The sequence below is a fragment of the Callorhinchus milii genome, unplaced genomic scaffold (genome assembly GCF_018977255.1).
Source record: "Callorhinchus milii isolate IMCB2004 unplaced genomic scaffold, IMCB_Cmil_1.0 Scaffold3, whole genome shotgun sequence".
NCBI lineage: Eukaryota > Metazoa > Chordata > Chondrichthyes > Chimaeriformes > Callorhinchidae > Callorhinchus > Callorhinchus milii.
This window is the reverse complement of record NW_024704744.1, coordinates 27274847-27288236: the sequence shown is the minus strand read 5'-3', so window position 1 is coordinate 27288236 and position 13390 is coordinate 27274847. Positions and strand designations below refer to the sequence as shown.

Genomic DNA, 13390 nt, shown 5'->3' with positions numbered 1-13390 from the left:
AGGTAAATTTGGTGAAAATGGGATTTCTTTTGGAATATCCGCTTACGTCTTGCACTAGGAACTGCTTGGTTACAATACTAATTTTTCCTGGGGAAAAAGGGGTATTTATCAACGATTTAAGAAAAACATGACATTTATGACTATAAATATAAATAATCTTATTTTGAAAAATGGTTTGTTTTTCTGAAATACAGCAGTTGGGAAATAATAATAACAATCCATGCATTTGATATCTCGAAGGCCTTGCATCTCAAAGGCATCACATCTTCGAGATGTATCAAAGTGCTTCACAGAATATACTGTAAAGTGAACTGACGTGGAGTCCTGTAGCTCAGTGGCTAGAGCGCTCGCCTTGAAAGTGAGACACACCTGGGTTCAATTCCAGGCGAAACCTTGGGCAAATTTACTTACTCCACATGCCCTCAAAAACAAAACAATAATAAATTGGTCATTTTCAATCCACGACTGTTCATGGGACACTGCTGTGAGCAATTGGCTGCTGCGTTTCGCCCACAAATGTGCGGTCAATTCACCTTACAGCAATTCTGTGAAGCGCTTTGAGACGTCTAGAAGACGTGAAAAGCGATATATCAAATGCAAAGATTATTATTATTATATATTTTGTGGACGAAACACGGCAGCCAATTGTGCACAACAGTGTCCCACAAACAGTTGCGGATTGAGTGACCGATCTACCTATTTTGAAGAGATTATTGCCCCCAGAAAAGTGATCCGCCAATCGACTAATAACCAGGTTCCTACTTAGTGCTAGCTAAATTGAGGCATTGGTATAAGGAAACTTGCCTAACGTTTCGCCCTGCCGGGAATCAAACCCAGGTCCTCTCGCTTGCGAGGTGAGTGCTCTAACTACTAAGCTATAGAACTCCACAAATCCCCCAAACTTGGATCAAACAATATTCATCTTTTCTCTCTAGAGTTGAAATGATTGAGAGGGAACTTGATAGGGATGTTTAAGATTATGAAAGGATTTGATAAAGGTGGTTGTTTATGGGCTGTTTCTACTTGTTAGTCAATCCAAAATGAGGGAACATAAACATAAGATAGCGAGAGGTAGATCTAATAGGCAGTTTAGGAGGACTTTCTTCATACATAGAATGGTGAAAATGTGACTTATTTTTGGTTGAAGGAAAAGCAACATTGTATTTAAGGAGAAATTTGACACATACATAATAAGGAAGAAGGGAATAGATGGGGATCGGAAAAGAGAATAGGAAGAATGGGGCTTCTGTAGAGCATAAACAGTGGCACAGACGAGTTGGACCGAATGGCCCACCTACGTATTCTTGTAATTCTACAAAATACAAGTAATTAATATAGTCATCAACATTCAAAGCATTTTGACTAATAATTTAATTTCAAAATAATTATTAACACATAACCTACAATTGATTTATACTATGAAATTGTCTTACAAAAAAAAACAGTACAACATCTGGTGTAGAGTTGGCACCTAAAACAGATTTTTTTTCAATAGCTTGTGGCATGTGGTAGAATTATGTTGTTTTATGATATGACCACTTTAGGTTTTACATCAAGTTTTATGATACATCTAAAATTTAGTTAGCAAATTATAAATTTTATCAATATTTCAAAAATGTTCAATTCAATAAATTTATTTGACAAAATTATATATAGAATATTTGGGTAATCGGCTGGCATTTATTTCAATGAGCCTGTAGTAACAAAATCATAGCACTGAAGCTATTCCTTTGCTGAGAACATACTGCAGCAGTCATTCATATTTATATCCATACAGTGACCTCAGAACTAAGTGGCCCATTTTGTAATAGGTCTTGGGATGTCCTCCCGGCGTGAAAGGTGCTATATAAATGCAATTTGTTTTTGTTGTAATGGACAAACAAACAATTCTTACATTTATTCCCCATTTCCATTCATTCAAACAATCTTACAGAAAATATGAATGAAACAATCAAATGATTCACATAATTCTATATTAACCAATGTACCAAGATTCTCAAACAATACAGCCCATCTCCCTCCATCAAATAGATGCAATCTGAGAGACAGTTACAAACTTGGTAAATAAGCCCATGAAGAGATTTTGGGGGATAAAGGCAGGAAATTGAAGAGAATGCCATTGACAGAACAGGCTTGACTGGTCAAATGGCTTGTTCCTGTATCTGGGAACTCTATTTGTTACACTTTTTACATTTGAAATAGCAATTTATCATTTAATGTGTCAAAGCATTTCAGAGATTTCCGTAAAGTGTAGTGACTATTTTTGGACGAATGTTGCAGCCAGTTTGCGCACACAAACAACTATCAAGTGAAACCTTCATCATCTATTGCAACTGGCATCTCTCTGGTTCTCATCCTCATCATCAGCCAAATCAGATTTGAATTTCTACAAAAGAGGAATATTGTTGGCTTTGATGGGGTATGGGGAGGGGATTAAGGTGAGTGTGAGTGTATATACCGGAACAGACTAGTTGAGCCAAATGGCCTGTTTTGGTGCTGTACAGACTATGTAATTCTATGGATTGTAGTTCCTTCATTTTTTTAATTTCAAAATGTTCATCCTTTGCACTGGACACCAATAAAACATGGGTGAGTACATGGAGAATGTGAAAGGAGAAGAAATAATAATCTGATTGTTTCATTTTTGTTCCGTTAAATACTATGAACCCATCCAGCTCACTCTTCCATTTTCCTTCTCGACTTAATGTAACCACCTCACATCTACTCTCCATATGGGATCAGTACGAAGACTAGACACAAACTGAATCGCACCTCTCTATGGTAACCTCCTGTCGTAGGCACTTCAACACAGCACCATTACACCAATGACTTGTAAAGAAGATGGATTTTTTTTCTTTCACTAATTGCCAGCAAGAGAGTGCATCAAGATTTTATTAACTTTGTGAAATTTCTTTTAACCGATGTACAAATGAATTTTTCATCCACTATGCTTAAATGTTATATTCAACACTTTCAACGGGGTTAAAACTGTGATTTTTGATAGAAACCATATAAACTTACCATCTGGCTTTGCACTGTTTGGCAGACTTCCTGTGCAGCAAAGATGCAATTCGAGACCATTGGTTTTTGCCATATTTCATAACAGCTGCTTTAAGAATCTCATCCTAAACAAAAAAAAGTGAATTATTTAAGGAAAAAATAAAATCAAGGCATAACACTTAAAACCAATTAAGCATTTTACATAAGAGAAGCTTTGGTTACGGGTTGACATCTTTACTGTATATTTGCTGGGTCTGAAATCTTCCATCCAGATTTTTTATTTTATAAATTGGATCAAAGGCAGTTCCTCCCAATGACAAAGTACACAAAACATTTTACCACAGCACTGCACCATATAGACCAGAAAATTACAACAAATTTACAATTATATCATGCCTTTCCTGGCAACAGGATGTCTCAAAGCATGAGTGAATGACTGGGGTTAAAAGGGTCTTAATGTGGGTTTTTGAAGGCAGTAGGGGCCAAAGTGGAGGGACTCTGGCTAGAGTTTAAGAGAATGGGGGCAGAATGGCTGAAAGCTCACCCAACTGATGGTGGGTCGGATGGGGTAGGTGACATAACCAGGCTAGTGTTTGCTGACAGGAGGGAATGGCCATAGCAGTAGGTTCACAGGAGGTCACAGAAGTAGGGTAGTGATGACATGGAGGCAATTGAATGTGAGAATGAGGATCTAAAATTTGATCAGTTGGAAGATGGAGAGCCAGTGGAGCCAAACAAGGATAGGGATGATGGGTTCAAGAAGCCTGGTGCAAGTTCTTGATGGTCTGCAGTTGAGCTGGGGAGTCCCATGAGAAGGACCTTTGAATAGTCAAGCATGTCCTAGTCAAGCACTCTCTAACCTCCTCGCTCCTCGCAAGAGTGCCCATTGCCTCCTCTCCACCATCGGCGGCCATGCCTTCAGCCACTACGCCCCGAGGCTCTGAAACTCCCTTCCTCACCCTCTTCGCCTCGCCCCCTCTCTTCCTATTTTGAGGTCTCGGCTGAAGACCGTTTTTTTTTGACTGCGCCTTTGGTCACCTTCCTCCCCCTCCCCTTGGCTCGCCCCCCGGTTCCGTTACTGTGAAGCGCTCTGAGACGCCGTCCGGCATGGAGGGCGCTATATAAATCGAAGTTGTTGTTGTTGTTGATATGATGAAGATGGGAATGAAGAGTTTCAGCAGGCCGCAGGTAGAGGTAGTGGGGAGCAAAGTTTCAACAACAATAACAAAATTACATTTGTATTACAGAATTGCAATTGATCTCTGGTTTAGGAAGAAAAAAAATCAGTCAGAGCTCCTACTCTAAGACTGCTGTCCAGAGAACTCATGCTGAGCTTTACATGTTTTCAGACATTAGCAGGCAGGGCGAAACCTTGGGCAAGTTTCCTTACTCCACACGCCTAATAATAATCCCTCCAAAACCAAAAACAATAATAAATTGGTCATTTTCAATCCATGACTGTTTGTGGGACATTGCTGTGCGCAATTGGCTGCCGCGTTCGCCCACAAATATACAGTCAATTCACTTTACAGTGTGTTCTGTGAAGCGCTTTGGGACGTCCTCCCGACGTGAAAAGCGCTATATCAAATGCAAGGATTATTATTATTAGGTGTGGAAAGGATTTAGCTTGGCTGTGATGCCTCAGGTCAAATAGCCTCTCAACATTCTGGTCAAGGTTCACATGTGAATAAAGGGCACTGGCAAGGATTAATCATTGTAACAGCTACGGACTGGTTTTATGACTACCATAAATTTATTTAGCTCTCTATATTGATTTATTTAGCTCTATGGTTGCATCACTCTGCTGTCATACAAATGCTTTTGTTTCTTTTATCTACTTTGTCAAATTAAAAATGGGAATGCAATAAGAGAGAAAATTATTCACAGATATCGATGAATGGATTTCAGAGGGTCGCAAAGATACAAGTTAACAGGCTAGAAAGCCTTACTGGGATTTTAGTACATATATCAACAACACAATATTGTTCCTACAGCTTAAGCAGCAATTCAGTGATGGAATTATATTTTTGAATAAGTTACATTTTTATTCTTTACTTAAGCACCAACTGCTTTGCACATTTCCATATAAGTGCTCTGAACTGTCAAGTTTCCAGACATGCCACTCTAACCCTTGCTTCCTCCCAGGATAGTGGAACATTGCAGAATGCTTTCTCTTGGGTTATTGTTCTTCGAGTTCAACAACAACTTGCATTTGCATGCATGTAGCGTCTCGAGAGCTTAAGAGTTCACTCTTTCTGCATTCCAAACTGTTTTCCTATCTTTCTTGAAAGAAACCTCCCCTCTTCATCTACTGCCTGAGTGCAAGCATTTTTTTAAAAAAAGTTCATAAACCGATGAGCCAATTGACAAATTTAGGAAAGAACATTGTGCTCTCGACCCGCTGTTCCATTCCAGCCCACTACGTCTCCAAGATTGTTTTGGTGGATTTGTGACTCGTGTGCCAAAGTTACAGCACTAGATTTGTTCCCCGTTAGCTCCTGAACTGAATGAGGTGCATTAATTCTGAAAACAGGTAACATTTTGTTTATACCTTATTTATCAATGACTGGTGGAAAAAGATGCTCTTCTCTGAGCCCATTGGGTCAATTATAAGTTTGAAAAATTTTCAAGAGTTCTGAACTATGCAAGGTTACCAGTTTCAATTCTATCAATGGGAAGTGGACTGTGACTGTGTGTGTGTGTGTTATAGTGTGCGAGCGCAGATATTGGGAGGAAGGGATCAGAGTTGGAGCTCTTCAGTCCAGCTGCCTCATGGACCATTAGCCATTATGGAGGAGGGGAGAAGAGGAGGCAAGAGAGTCTGGAAGGGCACTGGAGAAAGGAGGCCCAGATATCTTGGTATTTTCCCAGCTTTTAGTACATCACTTCCTCAGAGATACAAATTTTTCATAGATATATTTTCTACAGTTTTACTGCTATATACATTGACTGGTCAATATATGGGATGCACCATCTCATTCTGAACGGCAAAACCTGGTCAGTACTACTGGCCGTGAGGTACTGCAGAGCTGAAAACCTATAGTACTATACTACTGGTCAACACAACTCCAAGACACATCTGGAACAAAACAATGGAGGAGTGTAACACCACAATTGTTAACCAGTGTATGGACAGACCATAGAGCCCTCTCTTCACAATTGCAGAGCATCAATATCCTAGAGGCACTGTCTACAAACTGCTACAAAGCATGGCAACATTGGGGAATCCTTGAACAAGGCAACCACAAGTCAGATCATGAATCTTGTTGACAAGTTCAAAGATTTATTCCTCTTGTTTTTAAACTAGACCCTGCTGGGCTCCCCAAGATACAAAACAAGCTGATCTTGTTAGAACTGGCTGTACAATCCTCTAGAACTCTGTTGACAAGTTTCAAAGTAATAAGATTTCTTCAAACAAAAACAGAGGTCGCTGGGGACACTCAGCAGGTCAGGCAGCATCTATGGAGAAAGGAAAGTGAGTCAAAGTTCACGACCCTTCGTCAGAACTGGGGCATATTGGGAGGGAGAGACTTTTAAGGGCTAACAGAGAGGGGGGAGGCAGGGCAAGGAAGAGAAAGGAGAAAATGGGGTAGAGGACAGGGGATGATGGGTTAAAGCGTGTTAATGATGCAAAATAACCGGGGGGGGGGTTGTAACAAAGCAGGGGAATAAAGGTGTTAATATTGCAGAACAAAGGTGGGGGGGGAAATGCAACAAAACAGGCAGACCAGAGAGAAAAAGTGTGTCTGGGAACCAGATGATGTGGGTAATCATCACAGAAGAGGGGGAGGGGGAATGTGAGCTGTTATGGTCTGAAATTGTTGAAATCAATATTGATGCAGAGGGCTGTAAGGTCCCTAGCAGATAAATGAGGTGCTGTTCCTTGAGCTCGCAAGATCCAACCACTAAACATATCTTTCCCTCCTCTCTCAGCATTCTGAAGGGATCATTCCTTCCGTGACTCCCTGGTTCATTCCTCCATCACCAGTTCTTCTCCCCTACCCGGCACCTTTCAGTAGGTGCAATACCTGCCCTTTCACGTCCTCCCATACCCCTGTCCAGGGCCTCAAACACAGATTTCAAGTGACTACCACCAATGTAGCTTACTGCATTCGCTGCTCATGATGTGGTCTCCTCTACATTGGGGAAACGCAACACAGATTGGGTGATTGATTTGCCGAGCACCTCCGTTCTGTCCACAAGCACAACCCTGAGTTTCCAGTTTCTTGCCATTTTGACTCTCCCTCCCATTTGCACTCTGACCTCTCCATCTACGATCTCCTACGCTGTTCCAATGAGCCGTAGCACAAGCTCGAGGTAGATGCTGCCTGACCTGACATTTGAGAGGACACCAAAGTGACAAATGGATGGGGTGGGGAGGGGGGATTAATAATAATAATAATAATAATAATCCTTGCATTTGATATAGCGCTTTTCACGTCGGGAGGACGTCCCAAAGCGCTTCACAGAACACACTGTAAAGTGAATTGACTGTATATTTGTGGGCGAACGCGGCAGCCAATTGCGCACAGCAATGTCCCACAAACAGTCGTGGATTGAAAATGACCAATTTATTATTGTTTTTTTTGTTTTGGAGGGATTATTATTAGGCGTGTGGAGTAAGGAAACTTGCCCAAGGTTTCGCCCTGACCTGCCTGGAAATAAACTCATTTATTAGTTTAGTTATTATTATTTATTATTTATTTATTAGGATTAGTTAGAACATAAAAGGGTAATGCTCTGAAGATGAGAAAAAAACAACTAGATGTGGGATAAAGCAGAAAGCCAAGATTGGTGAGAGGTGAATACGATTGCTTCAATTTTGTTAACATTTAGCTGAAGGGAGTAGACAGATGGTTAGTGCGTAAAGCTGCAGCTCACTGATTCAAATCCCAGATCGTGTTGTTTGCTAGACACCATTAGGGCTACACGGGGAGGCTAATTTGCCGTCGGTTTTCCTAAGCTCACAGGGAGATGAAAATCAGTCAGGATTCCTGCTCTTGGTCTCCACTGCTCCCTCTACTGGTTATGTTTATGTGTGGTAACTTGTAGAGCAAGGTCAAGCTTGCCAGTAACTTAAGAGACAATTTACACTCATCTTTTCTGCCACTGCCAGTCAGAACCATGGTGGCTGAGCAGCTATTCTTGATCTCTTTTGTTTCCATATAGTGGTGTGGAAACTTTGACAATCCTTTTACCATTTGATTGCAGGCTAAATGCCAAGAGCAATGTCACCTGATATTCAGGCATAGTTCTCAGGATTTGCTGGCATTAGTTAGGCAATGGTTGATTGGGAAAACAATTCTTGCCCATGTGCCGAAACAAAATCAATAAAGAAATAGCTTTTAAAAGTGAACATTGGAGGAGCACAAAGAGTAAAAATAATAATAATCCTTGCATTTGATACAGTACCTTATCACATCAGCAAGATGTTACAAATTGCTTCACAAGATATACAACAAGATTTACACTTGTATAGCGCCTTTCACGTTGGGAGGACGTCCTAAGGCGCTGGACAGTGTACAGCATTTCAGACCCGAGCTGGGGTCAGTGGGGGAGAAGGGAGGGGAAGGGGGGGTGGCTGATGGCATGGTCGAAGAGGAGGGTTTTGAGGTGGGACTTGAAGGAGGCTAAGGAGGGGGTGAGGCAGAGTGATTGGGGGATGGAATTCCAGAGGTTGGGGGCAGAGTGGCTGAAGGCTCTCCCGCCAATGGTGGGGCGGGTGGGTCGGGGGACGTGGAGCAGGCCAGAGCCAGCTGAGAGGAGGGAGCGGGTGGGTTGGTAATAATAATAATAATAATAATCCTTGCATTTGATATAGCGCTTTTCGCGTCGGGAGGACGTCCCAAAGCGCTTCACAGAACACACTGTAAAGTGAATTGACTGTACATTTGTGGGCGAACGCGGCAGCCAATTGCGCACAGCAATGTCCCACAAACAGTCGTAGATTGAAAATGACCAATTTATTATTGTTTTTGGTTTTGGAGGGATTATTGGTAGGGGGTTAGGAGGTCGCAGAGGTAGGGTAGGGCGAGGCATGGAGGGCTTTGTAGGTGAGGACCAGGATCTTGAACTGGATCCTCTGAAGAATAGGGAGCCAATGGAGTTGGGGGAGAGTGAGGGAGATGGGGTCACGGAGTTTGGTGCGGGAGAGAACACGGGCTGCAGAGTTCTGGATTATCTGCAGCCTATGGAGGGAGGAGTTGGGAAGGCCGACAAGAAGGGCATTTGCATAATCGAGCCTGAAGGTGATGAAAGCATGAGCAAGAGTTTCAGCGGCCTGAGGGGTGAGGTAGTGGTGGAGTCAGGCAATGTTACGGAGATGAGGGAAGGCAGAATGGGTCATGGTTTGGACATGGGGAAGAATATACTGTAAAGTGGATTGACTGTGTATTTTGTGGGCGAAAGAGTGACGCTCAAATGTCAGTACCTCCACTTGAATGTTGCTCTTTGTGCATTACAGGAAAATAGTCCATAAAGATTTACAGTACTGTTCACAAGAGTAGTTTGGATGAATACCCTTGGCCCAATCTGATCTCATCCTTACATAACACCACCATACCGACCCTCCCATCACAGCATCAAGCTGCTTTTTTAATGAGTCCAGTCTTCTCCCAACTTTTCCCAGCTTCCTCTTTGCCTTGATTATTGCTGACGCGCTCAAAGAGAAAGAAGTAACCCAAACATACCATTTCCTCTAAGGCCTCAAAGTTAAATACAGTTGGAGCTGCCCTAATTAAAGCAATCTGAGTTAGAAACTGTCAAATTAAATATTTAAGACGTTGCATGATGCAATGCAGGTCAATTTAATTCAAGAGTTTATTCAGGCTTCTTTTAAAAATACAAAAAAAACAATAGGTTTCTCACCCTGTTCGCTTTGAAGAAATTGGATTTTTTAAAAATATTTTTAAGGTGATCAATCTTCTGACTGGAAATATTTCAGGATTTAAAGCGGCATAAATGTTAGCCTAGGAACCCTTTTCCCCTTTCTTCCTTTGCTTGAAATCAATTATACTACCCGAATTGCATCCTGGTCGAGATCAAGTAACAGAGCACAAATCGGAATCCAAACTTGTGATCCTTTGATCCTCACGACCACTTCTCAGAATTGTAGTTAAGTTCAAGTATAATTTTACTAATCCATAGTTACAAAGGTTGATCCATGTAAGAGATAATAATAGGAATCCTTATTTTTGATATACTGCCTTTCATGTACTGAGCACGTCTGAAAGGGCTTCACATGATCCACTGTATAATGTATTTTGGTGATCCAAGCATCAGTAATGACTTGGTTACAGTGCCTATCTCCCCTACTGGCCTTTTGGCAGCATAGTTAGTTTAAGTTTAATGTAGTCAGTGCTCTCCAAGTAGTGGAGGTGTGAGACTGAAATATTTCTGGAATTGGACTAATTGAGAACGGGGAAAGGTTTCCCATCAGGGATCACAAAATAATGTACAGCCACTGATGCCTAGAATGATCAGTGGCACCTTTACTCACTAAGAGGGAACTGGGTAATGCTGCAAAGCATATTGAGATGTCTTCAATGTTTGATAAGATGTAATAATAATCCTTGTATCTGATACATCTTAGCAAACAATGAAGATATCCCAATATGCTTCGCAGCATTACTGTAAAATGTAGTGAATGCAGAGTCAAATCACTGTGAAATACACTACTCGAACAGCTTCTTAACCTAACTGTATAAAAAAAACGCACAGCAGCTTTATTCTCTCCCCCAAAGTTTGCTGAGACAAGTAAGACTGGTGCCCTTCAAAACTCAACAACAACAACTTGCACTTATATAGCACCCTCCATGCAGGGTAGCGTCTCAGAGCGTTTAACAGTGGCAGAGCCCGACTCCGAGCTGGGGGGACGTGGCCATAAGCACGGTCGAAGAGGAAAGTTTTCAGGCGGGACTTGAAAGAGGGGAGAGGGGAGACAAGGCGGAGGGATTGAGGGAAAGTGTTTGAGAGTTTTGTGGAGAAGTGGCTGAAAGCGCAATCTCCGATGGTGGAGCCGAGCGTGCGAGTGAATGGATTTGAACACGAGAGTGAGGATCTTGAAGTCGATCTGTTCGGTGCTGGGGAGCCAGTGGAGCCTGGCCAGAGCTGTGAGATGTGGTTACGGCGCTTGGTTCGGGTCAGTACGAGGGCGGCAGAGTTGCGAATGAGCTGGATCTTGTGAATGGCGGAGTTGGGGAGACCGGGCGAGAAGCGTAATCCAAGCGGGAGGTGACAAACGCCCGCACGGGAGTTTTGGTTCGTGCGTGCGAGCCGAAACCTCGGCCCAAGTCATTCGCGTGACGCGGGCGTAACATTAAAACAGTCGCCGCGCAAGGAACGAGAGTCCATCAAAGCAGCAGAATAGTCATAACAGGCAATGCTCAAAAAAAAAACGGATGGGAGGAGCTGGAGAAGTGAGGACACACTCCTCCGTGAGGACACTAACCAATTGCATTTACCAAGTCCAGATATTGTTATGTGCACTGAACAGCTCTGTGCTCCTTTGCCCCCCCCCCCCCCCCCCACCCAACCCTCACCCCAACCTCTTCCCATTCCCAACCGATCCCCAAACCCTCCCTCTCACCGGTCTCCCTTCACACACACACACACACACACACATACATCCACACACCTCCATTAACCAACTTTCACACTGAGGGCAGAGAGGAAGCGCCACCTTATTATTATTATTATTATCTTATTATCTGTTATCAGTGTGTAAACCCTGTCTGGTGGGGTGGGGGCTATTGTCGGACCTTTCCTGACTAGTGTTACTGGTGTTGAGGCCGGGAGTCGCCCCGGGGGGGGGGGGGGTGGTTGTTGGGGTGACCGGGGCCTGCTCCCTGCCTGTCGGCCTCTCACCTCCGTGTTCCTCCACACTCCTCCCTTGATCATAATCCGCGGCATCTCGGCCTTCTTGGGTGGAGATCCCTCTCTCCGGCAGACGGACAGCAAACAAAAAAAGAGACCAACGTCGACGAACGGCACAGTCGGGGAGTTGGGACTCTGAGGGCCGCAAACCACAGCCGTGAACCCGGGGCCACACACGCAGCAACAGAGCGATCACTCCTGGGCCAACAGCCACTGCCGCCGCTCCTCTCGTCGCCGCACACAGCCCACAGCGCCCCCCGGCCGGGCAGACCCGACACTGCAAGCTCCAGAGCAGCCACCTCGCCGGCAGCAGTGCGGCCACGTGGGGCGGCTTCACGCCCAATATCGCGCGTAGTACAACAAAAACCCGCCCAATTAGGCCAGTTTTTGTAGCGCTGCGGGTGGAAATACTACCTGGTCTAGGTTTTTAAAGTTGTAATTTAAACCTGAACGACATTTTAGTGTTTTTTTCTTTCCTTTGAAGACTTTCTTCAAAGTTTCGCTGAAACTCTTGTTCATGCCTTCATCATCTTCAGGCTCGACAATGCTAATGCCCTGCTTGTCGGCCTTCCCAACTCCTCCCTCCACAGACTGCAGATAATCCAGAACTCTGCAGCCCGTGTCCTCTCCCGCACCAAACTCCGTTACCCCATCTCCCCCATTCTCGCCCGACTCCATTGGCTCCCTATCCTTCAGAGGATCCAGTTCAAGATCCTGGTCCTCACATCAAAGCCCTCCATGGCCTCGCCCCACCCTACCTCTGTGACCTCCTAACCCCCTACCAACCCACCCGCTCCCTCCGCTCAGCCGGCTCTGGTCTGCTCCACGTCCTCCAACCCACCAGCTCCATCATTGGTGGGAAAGCCTTCAGCCACTCTGCCCCCAACCTCTGGAATTCCATCCCCCAATCACTCCGCCTCACCCCCTCCTTAGCCTCCTTCAAGTTCCGCCTCAAGACCTTCCTCTTCAACCATGCCACCAGCCAACCCCCGAGCCCAGCTTGGGTCTGAAATGCTGCAAACTGTACAGCGCCTTGGGACATCCTCTGGACGTGAAAGGCGCTATACGCATATAATCTTGTTGTTGTTCTTATACAGGTTTAAAAGCACTAACCTAAATTGGCCACTCTGCTACTTATAGGAGGCAACACCTAATGTTGGGCTACTTTGGGGCTAGTGTTTGGTTTAGTGGCAGTGAGCCCATTGCACCAGATCATTAGATCATGGCAAATGTTTCTGTGCCCGACTGTTCTCAACACCGCTTATGTATGAATCTCTGTTCAGTCCACAGTAAATATATCTCTTTTAAACATCCCAATTGGTGTCAGCTTGGCTCAGTTGGTGACTCTGGCTCAGTCGATAACTCTCTACCTCAATCCCTCTGCCTTGCTCTGTCTTCAGATCGCATTTGAAGATCTTCCTCTTTGACAGTGCCTACTGACACCTCCCTGGCTCAGCATTAAGCTCTGCCACTTTAAAGCGCTCCAAGACACTGTGCATGTCTGACGCATGTGGAA

The 13390-nt window shown here is 44.0% G+C and overlaps 1 protein-coding gene across 1 annotated transcript in view; it reads right to left on the bottom strand.

Annotated features, from left to right (window-relative positions):
• cdc5l (CDC5 cell division cycle 5-like (S. pombe)) overlaps nt 1-12127 on the bottom strand; it is a 37772-nt gene extending 25645 nt beyond the window's left edge. The window contains exons 1-2 of the mRNA XM_007903271.2: nt 11866-12127; nt 3022-3125 (exon numbers count right to left, since the gene is read on the bottom strand). Of these exons, the coding sequence (XP_007901462.1) occupies nt 3022-3125; nt 11866-11910 (149 nt within the window). The 5' untranslated portion in view covers nt 11911-12127. The remainder of the gene's footprint in view (nt 1-3021; nt 3126-11865) is intronic.
• Nucleotides 12128-13390: the final 1263 nt, after the last annotated feature.